This window comes from Rhyacophila brunnea, unplaced genomic scaffold, assembly GCF_057557595.1.
Source record: "Rhyacophila brunnea isolate RB1 unplaced genomic scaffold, BYU_Rbru_1.0 scaffold_2, whole genome shotgun sequence".
In the NCBI taxonomy this organism is placed as follows: Eukaryota; Metazoa; Arthropoda; class Insecta; order Trichoptera; family Rhyacophilidae; genus Rhyacophila; species Rhyacophila brunnea.
The window spans coordinates 55,561,198-55,588,772 of NW_028232859.1; the positions used below are offsets into that span (position 1 = coordinate 55,561,198).

Genomic DNA, 27,575 nt, shown 5'->3' on the forward strand with positions numbered 1-27,575 from the left:
AAAGTCATCACTCATTACACGCAACTGGTTTTTCTCCTGAATGTGTAAGTTTATGAGTTCTTAAACAACGTATTCGATACGATGCTGCCAAAAGTTGGTAAGTTGATAGTTTAGGTATTTTGAGTTTACCACGGATAATATGTCTATACTTATATACGTTCATGGCATTTATAAAGTTTTTCATTAGAATATGCCATTGTTTGTCTTCTAAAATATTAATTCGCGAGCATCTATATGTACACAAATCGCATTAATGAGAGTGTCCCCCGTTATGTTTCATATTAAAGATTTTAATGTTTCTAGGTTGCGAGCAGCTATATGTGCACTGATTAAATTTAGGTTCTTCGAAAGAATTTGTCATATCATGTCTTTTACGATTACTGCGGCCACCATTTATTCTGCTTTGCGAGAAACTGAAGATCGAGAAGGCTTGAAAGTCTTAGTCGCTCAAAGGATAACAAAATTTAACAGTGGTCAAGATCCTCAGCCATGAGTATACAACCAAGATGGGAATCGAAGACAACTAATTTGCGAGCATCTATATGAACTTTCATCGCATTTTAAAGGTTTTTATCAGTATTGCCATTCTATATGTTTTAAGCTTACTAGGTATTTTTAAATTACATATTTGATTATATTGGAAATCACATTCATCACACGCAAATGGTTTTCTCCTTAATGTGTAAGTTCATAAGTTCTTTCATTGAATAAGTTTATGTTATTTGAATATGTTTCTGATAATTCTTCCATATACTTTCTGTTGAAAATATTGTAATTTCTATGCCATTTTACCATAATATTTACAAACCTATTTCGGAAGTCCTATATTTTAACTTAACTATTAAAAAATAATAAAACTGTTAGGTAATAGTATAACAAAGATTTCACCACTGCGTTTCATTAGTTAGATTCTTATCTAAATTAAAACTGTAAACATCTTTACAGTCTTCTGATGTTGGTAAATTGAACGATCAAGAGTTACGTATTTTTAACATAATGAATAGCTGCTAAATAAACTATGTTTTAAAAATCGGATGAACTTGATATTGTTATATGGCAAACGTATATAAGTATAGACAAAGTATGTATAAGAATCCGTGGTAAACTCAAAATACCTAAACTATCAACTTACCAACTTTTGGCAGCATCGTATCGAATACGTTGTTTAAGAACTCATAAACTTACACGTTCAGGAGAAAAACCAGTTGCGTGTAATGAGTGATGACTTTGAAATGTAATCAAATATGTCATTTAAAAAACCTAGTAGTCTTAAAACATGTGGAATGACAATACTGGTGCACACTTTAACGAATGCGATTTATGTTCATATAGATGCTCGCAAATTAAAGGTTTAAAAGACACAAAATGACACATTCTGATGAAAAATCTAATAAATGCAATGTATGTTCATATAGATTTTCGCGAATAATATGCGTACTTTCCGGACCGAGGATTGGAACTAGGGACCCTTGACGCAATATGCCAACGCTTAAGCCACGCGGCCATTTTTGGTGGATGGTGAAAAACCTTATAAATGCAATGTATGTTCATATAGATGCTCGCAACTAAGTCATCTTAAAAACTAACAAATGACAAATTCTGGTGAAAAACCTTTAAAATTCGATGTATATTCATATAAATGCCTACGACTTTGTTGTCTTAAAAGACATGAAATGAATATGTACTTATTATATAGAACATACTCGTGAAAAATCTTATAAATGCAATGTATGTTCATTTGGATGCCCGCGACGGAGTAATCTTCAAACATATGTAAAGATACAAAATGGTGAATTACCTTTTAAATAAATTGACTACTTATACGGAGGCTCGGCACAAAATCATCTTAACGCTCATAAAACGAAACAGGAGAAAAACCATTTGCGTGTGATGAATTTTATTTTGAAAGTAAATAGTACTTACCTAAACAAATATGTCATTTAAAAACTCATAATCGTGATGAGTTTAAATATAAATGTAAACAGATATGTAAGTAGGTACGTTGTTTAAGAACTAATAAACACACACATTCAAAAGAAAACCATTTGCGTGAAACAATTGTCGAAGCTGTCAGAGGCAATAACTTTTTAAAGAACCTACAAAACTTTATTTGATATCGATTCTGAATAGCATAATATGAAGTGACTAACACTTCTCTCCTAACATAACACCTACCAGAACTACAAGCATACGTTGCACCACCTGGAGAAACAGAGAAAAAGAAGAAGCAAATATTATTAGGAAGAGTTAAGTGCCTGCAAGTTAACCCCTTTATATAAAAAAAATATAAATGTCATTCCAATATTATCTTTTGAGGAAAATATCGTTGCATAAAAACATACCTATTGCATTTTTCAAAAGTATGCATACCTAATTGTATTCTAATAACTTAACGGTATTTATTTTTATTACAGATCATTTTAAAAAACAGTAGGTAAGTATAATTATATAATTGACTGCATTTTTCCTTATTAAACTGACATTGATCCATTCAAAATCATAAATAAATAGATAAATGTTAAGAAAGTTGAATGATTTTGTAATTTTGACACTTTTGTGTAATCAGATTGTCAATTTTGAGGTAGTCTATTATAAACCGACATATTTAGTGCACCTTACACCGTTTTGGCTATTTTGAGGAGACTCTTTTGACTGGATGTTCCAAACGGACCTATTCGAATGTTAGATTCTGTCCAGTTGCGAGTCTTGATTGGATATTTTTCGACAGTGGCTCCTCCATCCATTCTTTAGATACGTTTGTAGGTCTAATTTGATTTGATACTCCATAGTTAGATGCAGTGGCGCACCCAGGGGGGGGTGCAAGGGGCCCTGGCACCCCCCAAAAATGAAAATTATCAGAATGATTTTAAACATTGAAATTGAAAGCCAATAAACTATACCTTTGGGCTTAGACAAATAAAAACACGGCAAAAAAATTATTTGTAATAATTCTCCAGCACCCTTTTTACAAAAAAATCTTAGATTTTAATTTCTAACACAAAAATTTGGAAACACTTAATTCAGTTTTTTTTAGAAACCCAATCCCTAGTGGAACTGTCGAAAAATTCTCGGTGTCCACCGGAATTCCGGGTCATGGCTGGGGAGGGCTGACAGGGGTCTAGTCTGGGGGCCCGGGCTGTGGGGGGCCCGGCGTGTCGGGTTGACCAGATAAGTGAGATAAACACACATCATAAATTAGCTTTAATAGTAAAAAAAGTCGCCTGCGGCGCTATTATACTTCATGACCATGAACATTTTCAATTACTTATATAATTGTGCAATATATTTTTTGATTATTATGTGTCAATACTCGACAGCTCCATTATTAAAGTAGATGTATTAAAAATCGCCAATAATTCACTATGTAAGTACCCTTAATTTGAACTAAAACACAATTTGAAAAACGTTAATGTAGTGTTTTACACTGCCTTTAATCTTAGCGGTAGGTAGGGGGCCCCCAAAATATCCTAGCCTGAGGGCCCGCTTCAGGATGTGGGGACCATGGTGTAGGTACACCGAGTGCAATAGACAAAAGACCAATAAACGAGAAATTAGGCTGTGAAGTAGAAAAAGAGTCTATAGGACTAATTTAAATTCTCCTCCTTGGGCCCTCCCAATAATAAATCCTGTGTGCGCCACTGGTTAGATGTCTGATAAATATAGCAGATTTTTCTGGTTATTAATTTGTAATGTTAAAAATCAATTATTGTTTTAGATATGGTATTATTCGAATTTGACTTTGAAGTCCTTGAGATAGGGTTTGCTCTTTCTTCTTCGCGTGAGGTTATATTCTACTAATTTATTTTCCTTTTTCTTGTCGTTGGTCATTCCTCCCTTTTTATTTACTGGTCATACCCACGCGTCTATTTATTATGTAAGGAGTTTGGGACCCCTTTGTCTTCATTCTGGATTTGGCTTTCTTATTGTTTACATGTTGCGTCTGACAGTACATTCTAACTATCAAAAAAAAATTATCTTGGACGAACGTTAAGTGAACGTTAGGTGATCAGTGATTATGGCGCAACATCTGAATGACCGTGAGGAGGATATTCTAAAAGCAACACCAGACGGCGAAGCAGAACTGCTACAGGAGGAAAAGTTCAACGTACGAGCGTCGATTAAGATGCTGATGTTTGAGGTATCCTCGTTACGTACTATATTTCAGCAGGGGGACCGGCAAGGAGTGGCACAACGCCCAAAAAACAATTCTTGGCGGCCCCTACGGTCGTAGAGTTAGGTCTAAATGACAAATTGCGTCGGTGCGACCACTCGTCATCAGCTAACCATCTGACGGAGAGGACCAACGCGGCTCTCCAGAATGCGGTATTTTCCCAACGGGACAGCTTCTGGAAGGGTATGCAATCGTTACTGGATTGGGCAACCAATCCTCAAAACATCATAACAGCGATGGGCCTGTACCAAAAAATCGAAGAGGGTTTTGGCGACAACGCATAATAAAATTTGCGAGAACATGACTCAGATCCTTACCGGAAGGATACCTTCACTCGGGAGGCACTATTAAGGATTCCTACGAGCTCAGAGTCCCGGAAGGCCCTCGAACTCACATTACGGCCAGGGTACTCTCAAGGGGCAACGTCCTGTGGGAAGGGAGTTCTCCATCGGAGGTACGGGCTCCACCAGGGATCCGTACTCTAAACGGAGGTGACCGCATCAGGACGACCAACAACATTGGGGGCCGCCTAAGAGACTTTCGGGGAGTCTAGATGGCGTAGTGTGCCACCCCCAACATTGGTAAAAATAATAGCCGTAGCCCGCATACCTTTTGTGCGGACACCACCATTGGTAAGTCCTTCTTTACTTTTACGGAAAGAATTTCAAACGCAACAATCAGCAGAGGTCACTCTCGAGATCGAGGACTTAAAGAACTCAGGGGTTCTAGAAGAAGCGGGTCCAACCCCCAGTTTTCTCTCAACCCTGTTTCTGATCAAGTTTGAATGCGTTCCTACAGCCAAAGCCATTCAAACTAATTCACCATTACGAGGTTCCAGCCGTCTTGCAAACAGAAGACTGGCTAGTAATCATAGATCTAAGCCAGGCGTACCTCCAGGTACCCATGACTTCTCAACATCGTCGATTCGTTCGACTGACCTACCAAGGGGAGCTCCTACAATTCACGTGTCTCCCGTTCTTGCTGTCAGCCGCTCCGATTATGTTTGCATCCCTGACCAATTGGGTCGCCGAACGCCTACAAAAGAATGGCTGAGAATATTCACTTACCAGACGACTTCTTAGTAGCCAATCAATCCGAGAAACAGTCTCGGTTCAGTGGAATACAGGATAACCCTCCTACAGTTTTTAGGGTGGTTAATAAATATTAAAATATCCTGTCTGAACCCAAGCCAACAATGAGAGTTCCTGGACATCATGTGGGACAGACACAACAAGCGGAGGTTTCTGTCGCCGGAGAAGTGTGTAGCACCCCGTCACCATCTGCTAATGCAGGTACAAAAAGGCAGTTGGTCCCTCAGGCAGGCACATATCCAATCCCTTCTGGGGCGACTCAACTTCACATCCTACTTCCACGAGGAAGGTTGTATTGCCGATGGCTACAACGCTCCAGTCATCAATATGGCCGAGGTCCCATCCTCGCCAATTGATGACAATCCCACCACAGACCCAACAGGACATCATGTGGTGGCCCTAGGCGATAGGATCCTCAGATTTGACACAACACAGGTACAAAAAGGCAGTTGGTCCCTCAGGCAGGCACATGTCCAAACCCTTCTGGGGCGACTCAACTTCGCATCCTACCTCCACGAGGAAGGTTGCATTGCCGACGGCTACAAAGCTCTAGTCATCAATATTGTCGAGGTCCCATTCTCGCCAATAGGCAACAATCCCACCACAGGCCTAACAGGACATCATGTGGTGGCTCCAGGTGATAGGCTCCTCAGAATTCAATCACTTCCTGACGACAAACGCATCCGACACAGGCTAGGGAGCCTAACTGAATGAACACCACCTATCAGGTACGTGGAAACAAGACCAGTTAGCATGGCATGGCATTCCAACAGGAATGAAATGTTTGCAATTCAATCTCGGGTACAATCAATCATAGGATCAGATCTGCGTCTGCAGACAGACAACAAAACAGTGGTGGCATACATCAACAACGAGGGCGGCACAAAATCTGTCACCCTCCTAAACCTATGCCGACAGATACTAGTATTTACCAGTCGAGCCAACATCACGTTTACTGCACAATACTTCCGCAGAAATTACAACTGCCTGGCAGATCATCTCTCTCGCAGATAACTCATTCCCGATTGGCAATTGATCAACACCGCAACCACCCCCCTGTTTCAAAGATAGGGTGTTCCCGAGGTGGATTTATTCGCAAGCGAAACAGCACATGTCGTTGCAACGCCGCCTTCAGCCGAGTATAGAACTTCAGACTGGCGTGGATATTTCTCCCACCAAACTTACTTTCACGAGTCCTAGTGCACCTGAACTCAGCAAAAGGGAAGTACTTACTAGTGGCACCGAGCTGGAAACAATGCTTTTGGGGAGTGGACTTACGAAAAAGGGTGATAGTACCTCCTTATACAATGCCTCACCTACATACGACACTAGTAGGTATGGGGACCAACCGTCCACCTCCAAGGACCCAGGACCGGTCCCCTTAACTATGGATAATTTAGGGTGGGGTGAAATAACATCAAATTGAATGGTGGAAGAAAGGGCACTCCTTACTTCCAGATGGCGGCTTTCGACTCTAAAAACTTACAAATCAGCTTGGAACAAATGGAAGACAATTACATGGTGTAATATGAACCTAATGGATCATAATAGCCCTCATCTAATGGAATTAGCCAGATACCTAGGCTACTTACACAACATGGAGGGTTTGTCGTACAACACCATCCTGGTGCATAGGTCAGCCATAGCCACATTTTGCAAACCGATTATCATTGTAGGTATCAGCATCAACGTGGTAGTACAACACAATAGGTTACAGGCAATTTCGGTACATAAAACGAAACCTGTCAAACCACCGGTTTGGGATCCAGGACGAGTGGTAGATCATCTTAGGAAAACAACACCGGTGGAGTACAACCTATTCGAAACGTCTCGCAGGACAGCTACCTACTCGGCTGCTTCTCGCATCGGGACGAAGGGTTCATGACCTCACACTATTCAGTAATAGTAGACAATGGATTAGTGGATAAAGGTGACCACATAATTGTATGGCCAATGTTTGGCGCAAAGACAGATACCGCCAAGCATCGTCAATCGGAATGGAAGCTAAGCGCTTCCACGTGTCAAAACATCGACCCAGTATTCTGGTTACGGAAACTCGTCTGCATGTCAAACCCAAGGAGAGAGGAAGGTGGGCATTTTTCGTAATTATTTATATCTTCAAGAGGACCACCAAAACCAGCCACCAGGACAGTTATAGGGAATTGGATAAGGTCAGTATTGTTGGAAGCAGGGGTACAAGAACCACCAGGCAGTGTCCGCTCAGTGGTGGCTTCCTTAAACTGTAAATATACCCAATAGATGATATATTAAAGAGAGGTAACTGGCGTAGTGAGTCGACATTTCACGACAACTACCAGATAACGATGGACACACCACCATCAGAAGGGGGAAAGAACCCATTAACTTCTCTATTCAACAATATACATTGAAAGTCACGATGGTCTATACCTCGTCAATGAATCATTGTCACATACAGGAATTTGGCATACCCAACACCAGGTGATAACAAACAGATATCTCAAGGACTTCAAAGTCAAATTCGAATAATGAAAGGAGTTTTACCTACCAATAAAACTCTTATTATTCATGTTGACTTTGAAGTCCAGGTAACTTCTACCTGGTTCCTTGAGCCATATCATAATGAAGACAAAGAGGTCCCAAACTCACTACATAAAAAATAGACGCGCGGGTATGACCAGTAAATAAAAAGGGAGGAATGACCAACGACAAGAAAATGGAAAATAAATTAGTAGAATATAACCTCACGCCTCACCTCATATCAATTCTGGCAGCACTGACGTTTTGTTGTCTATGATTTATTTTTGACATAACGAAAATAAAATATTCTGTGTTCTGTGATCAAAATTGAGCATTTTTCATAAAAAATGTATAAATCCTTTATAACTACTGCCAAAAAAGGCTTGCAGATTTCAGCAACTACTGGATACAGCTTTCATACTACGCCAAATTTGTTAAGAGAAAGTAAAAAATGGTCGTATACGAAGGCACCTGCATTGGATGATGGAACCCTAGGAGAGCGACTCTTCAATGTTGACTCCATGATAGAAAAGTAAGGTTATGTAGGGAGTAAAATTATTAAAATCTGATTCCAAATTTAGCAATGTATTTGTCATATTTTTTGTCTTTATACATTATCAGCTTTCATTGAAAACCAGGAATCACATAAGAACCATTTTGTATTATTATTTGATCCTAGACACTTATTGCTGTCATTTCATTTTCGAATTACTAGCACTCTTTATTAAACATTTTATCTGTTAATACATGGTATCTTATAAATCATAGTGTTACATAAATGATTGAATCTGCAATAAGCTGAATACCGAGTAAATATTTTTATCATACGGCTTTGACTTAAACCTTCCTACTTATGGGAAAACTTCACACAGACCAATTCATCAAATCAAATATATACGTATTCGATTTTTCTATCATCTGTATGCAGTCTAATAAAAATGGAAGGGTTTATTAATCAATGACTTACCGGTGACTGCCCTACAAATCTACATAATCTGTTTCAATATAAACTTTGTATCGGATACGGGATTCCTCTGTGTGAAACCATTCTTAACCTAGAAACATATGCAAATCGAATAGTGCCCAAATTTGAGGAAATTTCCAAAAATGATAAATTTTGTTTTTTCTGAAAACTTTTTCAATCTCTATTAAAATTTTCAATGTTATACTAAATTTGGATATAAGAACCAATCGTCATAGATGTTCTTTCAAATGTTTTAATTAATTTAAGTAATTCACATGTTGGACCCAGAGTATGGACCTAATAGTTGAGCAAAGTGACTGACATCCATTTCTTGTAAAAACAAAAATCTGTTAAGAAACTTCATTGTGAGGCGGCCCAGATCCACATAGGATTGTAGAGCGAATTAAAAAAAAGGTGTGGTTAATACAATATATCGACGGTCCTTATGTAGTTTCGGACATCTACCAAAAACTCGTTTTTTCTGCCAAAACACTTAAAATACTTCCTAATCGATATGAAATTAAAGATAAACTAATATTTTTGACTATTATCTATTATGACTTGGTTTAGGCAAGGTTTAATTGAATTTTACTAACCAGCACCATCTGCAATAATTTGTATTCAACTTCAATGAAAACAAATAAGTATGACTGACAAAGTTTATATCGGATCTTAACAGCCTATCTCCAATGGTCTGAACCCACCATCTCGAAATTGCTAGAGCCGCAACCGGCCTATCTTATTTTTCAAATCATGCAATATTCAAATTTCAGGAAACAATCAGAATTTCCTGATGAGACGTCCCATTTGAGGTTGTTCGATGGTGTTCCATTCAACCAATTGCCGGTCTGTAATATTAGAGTGAGCCCCAACAACACCATCATTAATCTAACTAATTCAGATGGAAGACCACAGATGATACGGTCATGCGGAATAGAGGGATTTAAAAATACAAGAAAAGGAACAAACATTGCAGCGCAAGCCACAGCCATCACTTTGAGCACTGTTAGTGTTTGGAACTTTTAGTTTTTATTTATTTATAAACGGCGCATGCACTTATAAAAGTAAATAATATATTACAGTCAAGTAAATATTACGAAAAACATCTGAGTAAGTAAAAAAAGATCATTTATTGAAGTGCTTGAATGCCTGAATGGAGGTATTGAACATGTCAATAGAAGTACTATTCAAAAAAGAACGAATCCTTGGTATTGAAGAATTAATGTAGATGTTTATGTAGTAGGGAGACAAAACTGGATCATGCTCAACAGTTTGTGGAAGTCAAACATTGAATTTACGGTTTCAAATACAACCAAAAAATCAGCTATTTGTCACCTAGATTTTATCTTAGATAAATTGGTTATCTCTGACAAATTTCTGTAGAAAATAGATTCAGCTGGAATACCAAGTTAATAATAATAAAATGTAGAAATATACATCTCCATCATACCGTTCAACTAATGTGGTACTATTTATAACTCATTAACATCCAACATCTAAATATTATGAGCTCAATGAGTTGCAGGTTTGAATCTTGTGACTGAGTCAAAATCATGTATTTTTTTGGTCTTGATTTAATTTAATCATGTGAATAAAGTAATATAAATCCAGTTTTATTTAATATCACGGCTTTCCATCAAGAATTGACAGTTGACTTAACTAAATTAATGTCATAAATATTTTTGAATGCATAATTTATAAACTGTCTCCTATTATTTTTTCAGAAAGCCGTTAACCAAGGGTTAAAAAATATTCGAGTCAGAGTGCAGGGATTGGGTCCCGGACGCATGGTAAATATTCTTTCGGTGTATATATATTTAAATTATCTCACAAGGGCTGATGTACTGCATAAAGGTTGAAAATTAAGAATTTGAAGTATCTTTGAAAGTCTGAACAATCTCGTCAACTTTCTGCAAAAAATATATATTTTAGGGAAAAATGGATCTTGAGATAATTATATATTATTAAACCATCGTAAAATACATAATATGATATATTCAGTCAATCTTTTTTTGTTTAGAGTCAAATTGTAAATATTTTAAACAAATAGTAAACCCAAGAAAATTTATGTGGTAGGCCTACTAAATAACCAGGGGAAAAAAATAAGTTTTCCCAAAATTTATTGAATTGAGTTTGATATACAGCTCTACTGCTGGAATCACCTTTTTTAAAAATAACATTTCACCAAATTGGGGTCAAAGTTAGTACCCATATCATCAAAATTGATTGCAAATGTTTATCTATTAATGCTGGACTGTATTAACATTTTACGTATGTACCTACCTACTTGATCTTTGAAAATGTCTTTTTACACAGATGTGTAGGTGTTGCCAAATACAGATATAAAATCCCCCGTATATGATCTTAATTCTTAATCTTTTAAAATTTGCCTTTCGACATAATATTGTCACACTGCAGATTTCCAATTATTGAAGGACGGACTCCTTGGCCCGCAGGCCGTAATTTGCTAACCACTGCTCTAGATCAGTGGTTCTCACGTGAAATTTATTTGTGGCCGCACAATTGACATTGACAGTTCTATGGAAACGTCTGGTGGCCGCACCAAATTTCACTTTTCGTTGTGATTGAAAAAATTAAAGCAAAATTTTATTAACTAAAAAAATGGATCAATTTATTCCATCCATAGAGTCCATTTAACCCTTTCTAAGCGTTACGAATCCCGACTTAGTACAACAGTGCGCGTTGTTATTTCAAGCATCAATAAATCGTAATAAATGTCAGTCAAACATACACAAATAGAGTAGTAAAAAATCGGAGTCAAGTTCAAAAATGATTATGACAGAACCTAATATTTTATGTGACTCTAAAAATAAACATTCGTCGCCTAAAACTGATAAGAAATCACGAACAAGATTTCTTCATTGAAAAAATGCCGGCTTACTCGAGCGGCGCCATGACACTTACGAAATGGTGCTGGACTAATGCGTCGATGACAGATTAACAAGTGTAAGAACAGTTCAGTATTATAGTCTACGGCTACGATTTCGACAAATATGTCATACACATAATGAATAATAATATGGTTTATGACTTTTATGAGCATTTTTGTTGAGTGTGTTAAAAAAATATCAGTCATAAATAGCTCATTTTTATAGCATCCAGGACATCTCAAACTGTGTAACTTTTATTTGAACTCCCATACACATTGCAGCACTGCAGGTCGAGTATAAATAAATCATCCTTGAGAACTACTGGCTATTTGAGAGTAATGTACTTACCACCAGTGCCTGGTTTGTACCTACCATTGACCCCGAACTGAATGGAATCGAATGACACATAGTTTATAACAAAACGGTTTATTTTTCGAATACCTATTAGGCTATTACAATTCGTAAAATATTAAATTTCAAACACTTTTTGCACTTCTAAATGCTTTATAGTCACCACAATTTTATTTTCAAGTTCATTTGTTTTTTTTTTATTATATTACAGGTAATCTCTTATTTTATTATAATGACATGATAGTAAGTAACTCGAGTTATTTTCGACTATAAATATAAGAAGAATTCTCCATAAAAAAAAATAGTAGTCATGAATCAAACCCTTTTGAATAGTGTTACGAAAAAAATAATTCTCAAGTGTCTGTCTCACACCAGCAGACGATTTGCCGCGCAGTGTATAAAAATTCAGTAGCGCGGGACCTGGTGTAGCGTAATACGACAATTTCCGCATTTATGCGGGAACGGGCATCTGATTGTTCGTGTCTTTTCTTTATAAATGGCTGATAACTAGGGTAAATAAATAATTTTTGTCTGTTTCACCTAATTCTATAACCAGAAAATAGTATTTAAAAATGTTAATCAATGATAAACAAAGAGACATATTGAATCGCGGACTCCTAGGTATATTTAAATGACACCTTGTTCAAATTATTTTCCGAAACTATTTACTCGCGGATAATATAATAGCAGATAGGCGAATGAATGCAATCTCCAAAAGCATTCCTTTTGTAAAAATATTTTGTAAATTCACTTTGATCAATGTAAATTTCGAATATTCTATTTAACAGTTTACGCACCAAATAGTTTTTCAATCATTAAAAAACAATATAACTTATTATATCGCAAACTCGTATCGTTACAAACACGTCAGTCAAATGTCTTCGACGCACATGCACTAAGAAGCGATAAGACACTATATACGCGGCAAATTTGAATTGGCCCGATGACTGATATTTTTTTATTCAAGACACGCTCCCGAAAAATATTTATTTAAATTAGATAGAACAAAAGTTTAGGCTATCCATTGACAGATGTCAAGAGAAGGATGATTTCTGAATAAATTAAATCAATGTTCGAATTATTCGCGCCTGGCCGAAAGGAGTACTAGGCAAACGAAAATCGAAATGACTTTAGTCAGCTGACGCGCGGATGACTCGCGCGTATAGGCTGACTAAAGTCAGTTGCCGCGTTAGAAAGGTTAATAAAAGACATTTGACCATTTTAGTACCTACCTACATACTAGGGGAGTTCCATAAGTTCGCAGAATGGTGATGAAAGTAGCAAGTATTGGGTAGTTAAAATTATTTTTTTATTGTTAGGTAATCTTTTTTAGGTATACTTGTGCAGTTTCAAGTTGATTGTTTTATTAAATCGCTTCCAATATTCAAAAGAGCAATCGAAAGTCGATGATAATTTAAAAAATGTTAAATATTGAGCTCCGTGCAGTAATTAAATTCCCCACAAAACGGAAAAAGTGTGGAAATCATCCAAAATGAAAAGAAATTGGTTTATGGCACTCTTTGTTGTGGTAAAACCATGATTTACATGGTCACATTTATTTAAACAAGGTAGAGGGTCATTAGAAGATGATGACCGTTGTGAAAGGCCAAATGACATCACTACACATGAATTCATTAAAATCGAAGATGCCCTTTTGGAAAATAAATTAAAACTAGTCGAAGTCGCAGAAAGATTCAATCTAACCAAAACAACAATCTCCAGAATTATACACCAAAATCTTGAATGGTAAGCGCAAGATGGGTGCCGCGAATGCTTTTGCCACATCAAAAAAGTTACCGTGTGGAATGTTCTAAGCAGTTTTTAATGTTTGGCATCAATCAAGAAGAACTAATCAACAAAATTGTTACAGGGTTTCCAGGTTACAACCCTGAGTTAAAAAAGTAGTCCATGCAGTGGCATAAAAAGGGTGGTTTAGCCCCCAAGAAGTTTAATACTAACAATACTACGCTATTATTCTAAATTGCTTAAAAGTATCTATTAAAGTAAAAAGGAGGGGTAAAAAAACAAAAGGCGTGTTCTTCATTGCAACGCACCTGTTCATAAGGCTCAAATTGCAATGGCTGCTATGAAAAAATGCGGCTTCCAGGAATTGCGTCATTTACCTTACAGTCCTGATCGGGCACCTAGTGATTATTACCTGTTTTCAAATTTGAAGAAAGACTTACGTGGAAAACATTTTGATGATGATGAGTCCCTACAGGTAGCCGTAAACGAGCATTTTGAAGGCAAATTGGAAAATTGTATTTATAAAGCTTTAGAAAAATTGATTGATAGATCTAAGAAGTGGATTCATGTCGGAGGAGATTATATTGAAAAATAAAAATATAACATATATTTTTTTTTTTCTGTCCCATTTCGCGAACTTATGGAACTCCCCTCGTATCTATTTATTTAAAATTAATGCAAATGGAAATTCCTCAATACTTCTTTTTTCTAATGCGAGCCGCAAGGCTGCTTCTTAGTTTACATCTGTCAACTGGCTTCGATATTCGTTTTTTATGTGCATTCACTGAATGATCTTTCACAGTATACAGTAGTAGGAAAAATCGACAATATTAATAAAGCAATTGTTGCCAATTCTTTGAATTGACTTGATTCTTGGTCAATGTATAGCTTCGACTAAAATTTTTCAACCGTGGTATTATTAAAATGGTTTTTAAGTACTTTAAGGACTCATTTCCAATTACGCATATTTAGCGTTAGCCCAGTTAATTAAATTAAATACTGAAAATGATATTGGTGGTTGCAGCAAAATCCTCTGGTGGGCGTATGCGGCCACAAGGGCCGGATATAAGAACCACTGCTCTAGATTATTAACCATAATAATTATTATATATTGTCACGCATACTTTTTTCAGTCAGCTATTAAAGGATTGCAGATGGGTGGTCTTACCATTGTGTCAATTACTGACAACACCAAAGTTTCGTGGAATCCTCCAAGACCCAGAAAAGCAAGACGGTTGTAAGAATATGTCAAGCGTTACGGCCATTATCAATTGAAAATAATACTTACGTAGTTAAGTCAGCCGAGTTTAAATAAATTTATAATAATTGTGTTATTTATGTACATAATTAAGAAATTTAATATAAATAAACTGATTTTTATTCAAATATGTATGTTATCATTGTATTGTTATGGGGCCCCTGCCACATTGAGTGGATTTGCGGAAACAAAAATATTGTTACATTGTAATACAGCCATTAGTTTAGATCAGGTGTCAGCAAGGTTTTGACACAGAAGAGCCAAAATATATGAGTAGCATAATGTTACAGAACTTTTTCAAGAGCCATAGATATATTGTGGTTACCGATCAGGCTAACCTACCAGCAGCAAGTATACTCCAAAACCTAGAAACGGTGGACGAGTTTGTATATCTGGGAAAAACCATTAGTGGAAAAGGCGGATGTGAAGCAGAAATAAGAAGGTGCACACAAATTGCAGGCAGTAACGAAAAACGCGCCTCGCGTAATACAAAACTTATGGGTTACCTATGCATACTGTTACTTATAGGTATACATATGCGGTATACAATCTATAAATAGGTACTAAAATTGATGGTGATTACTGATTACAATTAGCAGAATTAAATAATACGGATTTAGTAACAAATAAAAATAGACGCTACAGTATTTCGTGAGAATTTGATACATATTATATTTATTATGAAGTGTTTTAATGATAAAATGATAAAATAATTTAATTTAATGATAAAATTTCTTCATGAAACCAGTTTATAACAGTTACAATAAATTTATTAGTCTCACTAAAACAGATATTATCTTAAAATAAATACTTAGAACCCATATTTGGACTGAGTCTGTTTCTTGGTGAGACGATTATTGGCCCATTGTGATTGTAATTCTTGTTCATTCATTTTCGCCTGAAATACACAGAACATGTTTGTTTTTAAAATAAAATAACAAAATGTGTACAAGGAAGCTTTGAAAGTTAAATTAATATGACTAGCTGTCTATTTATACACAAACTACATATTTTCTACTGGCAATATATTATTCTAAATTTAAAAAATATCTAAAATCAATTTAGTTCAAACATCCTAATTTTATTATAATTTTACAAAAAAATATGTAGTAAAAATGAATGAGAATTATACAAGAATATGTAGGTTTTTCAATTTTCAAAATAATCATGTCCTTAGATAAATTAATACATTCGACCAAGGGTACTCGATGGAATTTGAATTTAATTTCTAATTGACAATTCTTAGTGGTCGTCCATAATATATGATATCATGCCCTAAACGGGTGAAAGGGGTCTGATACAATGTGATAATTTGTGATAAGGTGTTGTAAAAAATGTGACTTCACATTTTTTTAGATTAAAATACAGTCAAAACTGTCTATCTCGGTCTGAAATTTAGCATAACCAGGAGCGAATTGGTGTATTTAACATACAATTAGGGCATGTAAACGCGCTTGCATTAAATAATAGCAGTTAAAAATGTGACGTAATTTCGACAATGGGGTAAAAGACTGACAATGAGGGTTGGGAATGCCAAAAATACCGAAAATCTTGTGATGTCATTTATGGACAACCTCTAAGAACAAGAAATTAAGGAAAAGATTTTACTTTTGATGTTCGCTTACCTGGTGAGCCAAATATGTTATTTGATGTTTTCTTCGTTGTTGGGTTGTCGGCTCATCGCCGCGTCGCTTGCTGGCTGACATTCTTTTAGAGTTATCTTCTGTCAATGCTTTTGTCAACCATTCTCTCGGATCTGGCATTATCTCTTTCTGATTTATATCAATTATCTGCACATTTTCACCTTTGTGTCTAGCTCTGCTGCCACACAGTTTTTTAAGCTATAAATAATACACAGTTTACTAATAATAATTCTAACATCACTCATGATTGTTTTAGACATAATGTTATTATAAAATCTTCAAATTACATAAATTGATAGAGCTGTACACCACGGGAGCGTTGTACAATGAAATGATAAATTTGGGGGTGTTCATCATTTGAAAACGGAAGTGCGATTAGCTGTACTGGGTTCACAGTTTTAACACATGGACAAGTTCTTGTTCAACAATACCTAATACCATTATTTAGTTGACATTATCAACAATGAATCTATTACCATACTGATTTCTAATTTTTTATATCAGTGTGCACTGTGTTTAGTATTAAATATTACTTGTATCCAGTGATGGCAACCGTACTATAATTATAGTACAATACTATAATTCTGCGAAAAATGTAAAACACTATAATTTTACGCCAAATATACCAAAATACTATAATTTTAAAGCATTCAAGACGAAAAATGTTCCTGTTCTATATATATTTTAGAAATACTATAATTTTTACGCCTTTGTACTATAATCAACATAGAAAAAGATGGCAACAATGCTTGTATCCTAATTTTTAATTCAGAATGAGAGTAAATAAAAAGACATGCCTTAACCTTTGGACATAATGTTTTTTGGGGTATTTGTTTCAATTAAGCTAGTCTTTTCAAGATATTCAGTTTTTACTTAGTCGTTATTCGTGAAAACATCTGCATCTATAATTAGCATGTAATGACTGTGACCAGATCTACATCGGGAAAACCCTACAAGCTATTCACTAATATAATAGCATTGATGATTATATTAGATGTTTAAAAATGAACAATTTTCCAGATTATGCAAACCGCCTAATCGAAAATGATCATAACTTTATTAGACATTAATTTCAAAACCTTTACCCTTAATCAGATAAAAAAGTATGTTTAAACATTTAGTACTTAGTATTCCTAGAAATTAATAAAAAAATCAATAGTGATAAATGATAATAAATTAATTTACAAAATTTTAAATCGTGAAGATTCTTCGCGATTTTCCTGTTAAAAATCCCCACCCTCTCTACTCTATTATAGCTTAGAATATTACTAATTATCGCTGTCTTACATTACATAGATCCTTTTCTACGTTCACTAACAGTGTATTGACAATAATTATAACATTATATAAACTAAAACATACATTTCGGTAAGTATACTTGACAAAGCTCACCATGTGTACGAAATATATGTCATAAAGCAATCTTTATGTGGTGAATTACATTTCATTACATCACCAAGTTTGATCCTAAGAGGTATTCCTAGAGGGATCCTAAGTGGCGATACAGGTTTTCCAAAATAACAGGAAATATCTAGATTAACAGTTTTTTTTGGTTTTTAAGAGAAATATATGTTAGCCAATTGTTCAACCTATTAGGTCCATACTCTGGTCCAAACACACATTGAAAAAACAATGTGTGATGTGCATTTTATTAGGTAACCTGGAGTTTTAAAAATTATAGCAGGTGTCTTCGACAATATGGAAATGAAACAGATCATGACAACATGTAACATGTAAATGTTTTACTGGTGGAACAAATAAATGAATGTTAATCATACATTTATTATTATTTAATTAATTTTTTTTTTATAATAATTAATCGAGATAGCCACTGTTTGATTTGTTTTGTCTCGTTCGAGTCAAAATAGCATTAATGTAATGATATCAAAAATATATCCAATGTTTACTTACAACTTCACTATCAATGTCCACATTTTCTGAAGTGGAAGCATTTACTTCCGGTTGGCTGTCATAATAAATTGGTTCCGGTTGAAGGGTTTCTCTATCGGGTGGCATTTCATGGACCGCAATATTATAAGGCACCTCAGTGTTTGCAAATTCATTGCTAACAGTATGGTCAACAAAAGGTTCCTGTGGGAGCTCTATGTGATCTGACGGATTATCATTTAATGAGAAAAAGTCGACAGCTTTTCCTGAATCACCTTCTTCCGTGTCGCTTTCATCAGAAGATCCGTAATTATTAATCAACGTTAACTTTTTTTGTGGAGGTTTTTTTTCATATTTTGCAATTTGAGCTTTTTTCATCTGGGCTGATTTGTCAGCTACAACGTGCGGTATTAATTTTTTAAAACTTTCTTTATTAGGAGCCGATTTGGGTAATGGCAGAAGACTAAGTAAGCCAGTGCCTTTCTGGAAATTGGAAACATTATTCCTTTAATTAGGTATATATAAAAATTTTATTTCAATAGTAATCTTAGCTTATTATTTTTTAGTATAAAGTACAAGTTGGATAAGTATACAGATGAAGTACTATCTTATTTCCGTGCGATCACCTATCAGACGTCCGTCATTAGGAACAGTTCGGTAGTGTCGCACTCATGCCGATTTTGGCTGTTATTAACCCATGAATAACAGCATCTTCATCTGTGACATTCACTATTGATCTTCCTTGAATAATGAATTGGGGAATACTACACTATTATCTTCTCATAATTTGGCTGAGATTGTCTGATTTTGATAATATGCAGATCTTCTTGATCCTTTCCCATATATTTGAGAATGTCAACATTTTTGTCACCGTCAGTCCAAGGAATTTTAAGGATACATGTATACAGCCACATCTCCTCCCCGACAAGGTCTCAATTATTTTATTATTTGAATTAAAACATTGTTCTTACCACAGAAGGCTTAAATTTGGGGGTGGTTGATTGCTCTTCATCGTCCTCGAACTAAAAAGAAATTATTAATTTATTGCAATGTTGGAAATTATTGTAAAAGTGTATGTTCTGTGCTGCAATGTCGAATTTATTGTAGAAAGAACATTGTGAAAAAAAGTTTTATTCAAACAATTCAGTCCCTTATAGATTGATGCAGTTATATGCTATCAAGCCCGCTTTTAATTATAGTCAGGAGTATCCATTTTCATAGTGATAATGGACGGGTATGCAGTATATAAATGATCACACAGGCGAAATTCCATATACAAATATATATTTGTATACGGGACAACAAATAAGCTTGTTGCATGTAAGTATGCATGATGATCCACATTTTATTTCTTATGATTTATGGATGGCCCCACTCATAAATACAAAATACAGTCGAACTTGGTTATTACGATCACAGAAATAGCGAGATCTTGGATGTAATGAGGAAACATTCGTTGACATTTTAGTTTATGATTTTCTCCATACATTTAGTCACGCATATGATTGAAATTGCATGTAAAAAATCCAAGCCTTGTGAAGTCAGTAGATACCTACCAGCGCCGGCGGCTCACCACTTCATTACAATAAACAACTTCTTTTGTAGTTTATGAATGCCATGTTTGTTTCGGGGATTTTTACGATGGTTTTCAGATTTTTTAAGTTATATGCTTGTGACGCGAAAAATGATATATAAAACGAGTAATGCTTATAATGAGCAAATTCAGTCAGTCCCATCTTTCTCGTAATAACCAAGTACAGTGTACTTTGATAATCATAGGTTTAACTGTATCTGAAAGTGATGTGTTTTTATTAGTGAAGTTAAAAACACATGGAATTTAAAAATAAACCCTAGATAAATATAAAATAAACATGTATTACGTTTGCCAAAGAGGGTAATGTTATCCTTGCAGGTTTCCTTTCAGTCTTGGATTGCAATTTTTTCGGTAATTCCTCCGATGGTGTTGCTTTCTTTTTGAGAAATTCGTCATCTTCTTCGTCATTTAAAATTTTGGCTGCACTTTGTTTCGGCAGAGGAAGGGTTTTGAATAAACTTACTGCTAGAAAAATAGTAAGTAATTATTTAAGATTGATCTGTTTTTCATATAGCAATAATCAAAGTCATAATGTCCCAATGGAATGAAAGGCAAGAATGTGCTTTTTTGGCTATTTTGACTGAAGTGCATCGATATCCTAGCAAACAACCAAATTTTATTAGGCCAAAGATCAGAAGTGCTACTGGCTCTAGAAATGTGCGAAATAATGACCTTACTTTTCATGAAACTGCGTAAATACTGAATAAAACTAGCCAAAGGCACTAATCACTTGTAGATGTGCATAACTTTGATATAATTGGGACGATAAATAAGTTCCCACATGATCATTAATTTTGCTACTATATTCACAATTCTATTACTTAGTGGCGTATTTACCCAATTAAAAGACTACACAAAGCATTCTGAGCCTAAATTTCAGTCAGTTATTTCATTTTCAATGAATGAAACAATAATTCTTGTATAATATTTAATTGTTTACAAAAGATTATACAGATTAATTAATACTTTGGACGTGGAAGACGCACACGGCGCGTAATGACCAGGCGGCCGATCGATGTAATCAACGTGCATTTTAAAGGGGGCAATTAAAATCTCATTATCTATTCAGCAGCGAATGCATTAAAAATAAAATAGTTATAGACATTCACCAGAGTTGAAAGGATATAGAGTATTAATACTATCAACTGAGGGTACTTGATGGAATTTGAATTTAAATTCTAATGGATTTAAGTTTTGTACTATTCCATTTTAGTCGTTTTTTGCGACCCGGATCTCACCTTTCGGCATCTTCAGGCACATGTGCACTCACAAATGGCAAATGCACACTAACAATGCATACAGATAGTTGTTAGATAGCAGATAGAGTGTGTATGTGCTTGAAGATGCCGAATTGGGCTTAACAAACCTGCTATTTTGGCAATAAACATAATGAAGTATTGGTAATGTAACACAAAAATCTTATTAGTGCATTTGCATTATATGAAATTAATATTTTTTTTGAATAAGTGATTAATTTTTTCTGCAATAACCAATAGGATGAAAAATGAATTGTGTGTATAACATTATATTATGAAAAAAATATGGCATCTAAATTTTCATATTCAGAAACATGGATGGGTTTAGTGATGTTTGCATGGGCCATTACTAGATCAAAAATTTTAGGTAACCTGGGAACCGATATTACAGAAAACTACGCATGAATGGAGTACTTATATTTAATTTGATAACATTAATTCCATCACCAAGGGTAAGAAACAATTATTACGAATTCGAATATTTGATCAATTTAATACGTACAGTGAACATCCACCCTTTGTTTAAGAGGACAGTTCTTTATTTGAACATTCTTTTTTATTCTTTTACTCTGAAAAACATCTACTTAGCTTTGTCCTGTATTAACCTGCGAAAACACCTAACATCTTAGAGATTGGTATCTTCGAGGGAAAATGATTTTACAGGAGTTAGAAGAATATTATGGACTTTTCCTGGAGGGAAAATCTTCTCTGATAGGGACAATAGTAGATAGAGCAAAAAAACTGAGAATTAAAAAAACTCTTGACCTGGATTCAGGAGAGAATTTTTGGTAATTTTATAATACTCTATATCGCCATTGTGGTTAAGGTGTTTTGAGACCAAAAACCAAACCAAATCGATATGGAGTACTTACCATAAAATTACTTTTTTTCTTGTTGGAAAAGTTAGCTAATTCTATTTTAAATGTTATCACAGTAACGTAACGATATGTTACGGTTATTCAGGTGTAAGAAGTTCACTTGTGTGGCCACCTATTAGTCACGAGGCAAACAACATTATTCTGATGAGTGATGATCATGTTAAGTTTCGAACGACTTACGTGAGTCTGCGTTACTCTGAATAACAGTTAAGGGAGCAGTGTTTTTATTTCCATTGACAATTTCAACGTTGGGTTCTGACTCTTCTTCACTATCACTAAAGTCACTATCGTAAGCAACAAGAGCCATAGCTAGTAGTGCGAGAAATTTGGTATAATAGTTATTAAAGAATACACTTCAATTAGGTACATATATTTTAAATTAAATGTCTAATGACTTTATCTGACAATATTTAGATACGCGATGACTATTTTGACATTTCATCCATGATATCATTGTACTTAAAAGTGTTGTCGTTTTAGTAAAATTATATTCCGTACAAATGATACTCGATAATCTTGGTCCCTAGATGTCCTAATAGCGGCCTTACACACACATTCAACTATATCCTACACGTTAGCACAACGTTTTGCGCATGTTTTGAGGAGCGCGCGCCGGGATTGAGCGTCTAAAGGCATATCACGCGTTCATTACGGCGTGATCGTGGAAGTCATTGGAGCGTACAATAATTCAACGGTTTTAGTAAAGCCTCAATTACATTGAGCTTCTTTACGAGCTGTTTATTGGCGAATTTAAAAGCGAGCGTTTCTCGGTAGAGTGTTTACAATCTGCTTATTAGCTTATTCGATGATTACACTGGGCGACTTTACAGGCAGATTGTAAATTCGCCAATAAACAGCTCGTAAAGAAGCTCAATGTAATTGAGGCTTAAGAGTGTGTGTGAGTGTGTTATTTTGACAGTTAAGCGTCAATTACATTGAGCTTTTTTATGAGCTGATTATTGGCAAATTTAAAAGCGGGCGGTTCAGCTACTGCGATTTCATGATTACACACAAAATTTTCCATTCGCTGATAAGCCACAAGCCAGCGAGCGATTTTGACGGAACGTAGTTCGTTTTTTTGCCGGGAGGTCGCTACGCTCCATAATAATGTTTCCATTAAACGTCAAAAAGGTAAATTTCAAAATGAGTAGTTCGTTTTTCCACCACCACGCTCTACTGCGCAGACGCGATACGCCCACAAGCCGGCGTGTAGCTTATAAAGTTGACCGGCTTTCAACTTTTCTCGGTGGAGTGTTTACAACCTGCTTATTAGCTTGTTCGATGATTACACTGGGCGAATTTACAGGCAGATTATAAATTTGCCAATAATCAGCTCGTAAAAAAGCTCAATGTAATTGACGCTTTAGCTCAAACACAGTTTCGTAAACAAACAATTCAATCAAATCTTTCCGAACACAACATAACCAAAATATAACGCGTGAACAAATTTAGCTTTATATTTATACAAGAAGGCATCTGTACACACTTAATTTGTACATTATAAATGGATATAATATAAAGAAGAAATATTTTACTAGCTGCAGCCCGATTTCCTAACTATCGTCTGGTGCCACACGAGACGATAGTTAGGAAATCGGGCCCATGAGCTTGTGCAGGTGCAAGTATAAGTTTAAGTCAAAACAAAAAACGAAAAGTCTGGATTAAAGACTATAGACGGTGTTTTGATCACCTACCCTTAATTCGTGAATTACGTCAAAACTATCCCGATGATTTAAAAAAATATTTTGGAATGAACAGTAGTTCATCATTTGATTACAGATTCATCCTCAATATCCCCGGACTCCTGATTCATATTTGACACGTTTTTTCACGAAGCTCTTGGTATTTCGTGAAGAGCAGCAGATTGTAATACTACAATGATGGCTCATACCTACTTCATCTCTTCCGCCACCGCTACGTCGACTTTCCTCTACTTTTTTTTAACTCTTTCCGAAAATCCTATCTCTTTGAAGAAATTAATTATTTTTGCATATGCCACATCGCGTAAATTTTTATTTTCATATGCCGCCGATTTGATTCTCCACAAACATGGGAATATTTTTTACATGTCCATAAGATCCGTAATAAATTGGCGAGAGAAATTGCTAACGTCCATTTGTGACGAACGTAGTAAAACGATTTGACGTGGTAAAATGTGTTATGCCAGCGCTCCATTGGCGAGCCAAAAGTCCGAGGACAATAAATCGTCCGATTTTTCTATGCTCTGCTATTGATCAACGAACGAATAAAAAAAGTAGAGCTGTCAAAAGAAAAGTCAAAAGTTGCGATTATCGTAATGTCTTCCGACAATCCTATAATTTTGTGTTATTTATATGTAGACTTGCATTCAATAATATAGCAGTGAAAACAATACAAGTTTTACGTTTTCTTTTAGGAATTTCATAAATATAAATAAAAAAATAATTGATAAATCTCTCATTCTCTAATGTGTAAATTAACAAATTAATCAATGAAAATGTTTAAAACAATTAAGTACAGATTTTTTCAGTCCGAATGTTTGCGTATGAATGTCAAATCGAATTTACGTAGTGATCGACGAACGAAGTCTGGCAACTCGGAGAGTAAAATATCAAACATGTTTGAAATCCAACGAGCCTGGTCTGCGGATCAACAAGTCGACAGATCTGGGAGGCTCCACGCGAAAAATAAGTCCGAAGACTGTAAATCGTCTGACTTGCGTGCCAACGGAGCGCCGGCATTAAGGCACGCGTGAAAGATTGGACGCGACCAACCCCACTCTTTCTGCTGTTCGCTACGCGAGTTTAGACACACGATCATTCCCGTGCGACATCGCGCACACGCAGTGACGTCCCTAGACAAAATGCCGCCCCTATGCAGCGTCAAAATGCCGCCCCATTTTTTTTTATCATCCTTTCATTACTCCAATATCTAAGAAATGTGTTGTATGAAGCATGGGCCCCTCATCCTGAAGCGGGCCCCATGTTAGGATTTTTGGCGCCCCCCTACCTATCGCTAAGGATAAGAGCAATATGACGCTCTACAGTAATGTTTTCCAAATGGTGTACGCGTTAAAATTGATGTGTATATTTAGTGTTTTTTTGTATATCTTAATACATAGGTACACTTGAATTATGGAGTTTTTGAGTACCTATCGCTACACAATTATAATAAATTGTATTGTGTAACCACATAATTTTAAATAATATCATTATTGAAGGAAAATAGCGCTGCAGGCGAATTTTTTGCTATTAGAGCAAATTTGTGATATGTGTTTATCTCACTTATCGAGCCCGGGCCCAGGCTTGAGCCCTGTCAGCCCCCCCCCCCCTTGTGGGGGCCATGGTATGGATACATTACTAATAAAATATACACCTACCACTAAGCTGAAACATACAAAATTAAATTTAGATATCAATAAATAAATAAGCGAATAAATATAATATTAGTTAGACACTTACCCAAATCACCAGAGTCTGAGGTGCCATTTGGCCAATTTGGCCAAATGTCTGACACATTTGGTTTGTATCATTTAGTAATACCTACGCAGATGTATTATTTTCACACCATTTTTTCTATTTATTATTGTTGTACCCTACAACATGTAAACAAAATAATTTTCCTCATTATTTTTTTAATATAAACCTAAATTTAATCATAAATACACTATTAATTATTAATAGTCTCAACATTCAACCGTTGATGATTGAAATAAACTACAAATCCACACTATTATCAGCAAAAAATATGTTTACAAAAAAAACGACTTAAAAGAAGGTATTGCACAGTATTGTAATCACAGCACGATAAATATGATTTAATCTAGGTAGATACCTACTAGTGTACATTTTTATTACAATTAGCTGGTACTTAACGTAAATACCTATTATATGCACGAATACTAATTGATTATGTCAAATGTCAATAAGGATTATTAATCATTATGAATAGGTATCTATTTGCAATAGGTACATCCGGCAACTTTTAAATCTCGCGAGTGACTGGCAAAAATATTTGGATAAATTAAAAAATACGGTATGTATCTACCTATAAATCTCTACGATAAATTCTCCTTGTTTCGTTACCAACGTTGATATTATAATATACATATAATATTATTTTCTTTTAATAACTATGGCGCGACATAAAATTATTGGCTTTTGCGCAGTATACATACCACTGTTATGAAAGGAACTTTTTAATCTGAGTAAATGACATTATATTATTATGACTGATTTATTATTCGTTTGTGGTGTTTTACATTTATAAAACTATTCATAATGTGCCTAGGCGCCAAGTTTATTAGCATTTGTATACGAAACCGTGCAGTCAAAAATAAAATAAAAAAAATCACAAGCGGAGCGTGGTGACATCATACTAAAATCGCTGCGAGTACCTACTGGGTAATAATAAAAAAAAGCATCCGGAACAAAACATCCCAACGATCAGGTTATAATATAACTAAGTTTAGGTAGCTATTTCTATATAATACCAAATGATTCTCCTCGATTTGCCGCCCTTCGAGTATCTGCCGCCCCCAAGCGACGCTCAATCTGCCTACCCCCACGGGATATCACTGCGCACACGAGGCTTTCACGCAGACAAGATTGTGTGTGTGCAGACGCTGATAAGAGAGATTGGACGGCACCTTCTAGTCTTCAATCTCTTTGTTCATAATTTAATATTTTTTAACAATAATATTATATAGGTTCCATACAACTACAGTGTGTAGTAGTATAATACAATGTGTAGGTAATAGTAAAAATATACTAATCATATTTTTATATTTTTTATCATTTTTCATATTTTTTGCTACATACAAACGGCATTATTTTTTAATACCAACTAATTAAAATTATATTGTATATACTTACAATAATATTTTATTATATGTAAAATATTATTTGTACAATCTATTATATTTGGATACCTAGGTGTTTAGATTTGTGCGATAAATTTATTCGCTAAGTACCTATCAAATTTAATTTTTCCTGTTAATTTTATTTAATGATTATAAATCCATGATAACCAGTGTTCCCATTCGTATTCGTATTTTTAATATTTTGTGCTATAATTTTGGCTCGATAAAGCCGCGTTGACACGGTCCAAGTACGATCCAAGTACACTTGGATCGAGTGCTATCCAAGTGACAGCTTCATACTAATTATTCCTATCCAAGTTAACTTGGATGAGTAGGACGCGGTCCAAGTAGCTTGGATAGGAATAATTAGTATGAAGATCTCTCATAAGAGTGCACTTGGATGGCACTCGGTCCAAGTACAATCTAAGCTACTTGGACCGCGTCCTACTCATCCAAGTTAGCTTGGATAGGAATAATTAATTAGTATGAAGCTGTCATTTGGATGG

General features: G+C 35.3%; 2 protein-coding genes across 3 annotated transcripts; one reads left to right on the forward strand and one right to left on the reverse strand.

The window, feature by feature from the left end:
- Window positions 1–8,021: 8,021 nt before the first annotated feature.
- On the forward strand, window positions 8,022–15,070 carry mRpS11 (mitochondrial ribosomal protein S11). The gene is made up of 4 exons (XM_085947657.1): window positions 8,022–8,293; window positions 9,499–9,730; window positions 10,450–10,515; window positions 14,847–15,070. Exons 1-4 carry the CDS (start codon window positions 8,109–8,111, stop codon window positions 14,952–14,954), a joined length of 591 nt encoding a protein of 196 aa, XP_085803783.1. The 5' UTR covers window positions 8,022–8,108; the 3' UTR covers window positions 14,955–15,070.
- Window positions 15,071–15,102: 32 nt separating this feature from the next.
- LOC147072547 (proline-rich protein PRCC) lies at window positions 15,103–22,696 on the reverse strand. 2 transcript variants are annotated; one of them, XM_085947655.1, is made up of 6 exons: window positions 22,410–22,696; window positions 20,382–20,557; window positions 19,473–19,523; window positions 18,526–18,984; window positions 16,597–16,812; window positions 15,103–15,869 (listed from the first exon to the last, which is right to left on the reverse strand). In XM_085947655.1, the coding sequence occupies exons 1-6, from the start codon at window positions 22,534–22,536 to the stop codon at window positions 15,783–15,785; spliced, it is 1,116 nt and encodes a 371-aa protein (XP_085803781.1). In that variant the 5' UTR covers window positions 22,537–22,696; the 3' UTR covers window positions 15,103–15,782. The 2 variants fall into 2 exon arrangements, with proteins under 2 accessions (XP_085803781.1, XP_085803780.1); XM_085947654.1 differs by having other exon boundaries at window positions 15,613–15,869; window positions 20,382–20,560.
- Window positions 22,697–27,575: the final 4,879 nt, after the last annotated feature.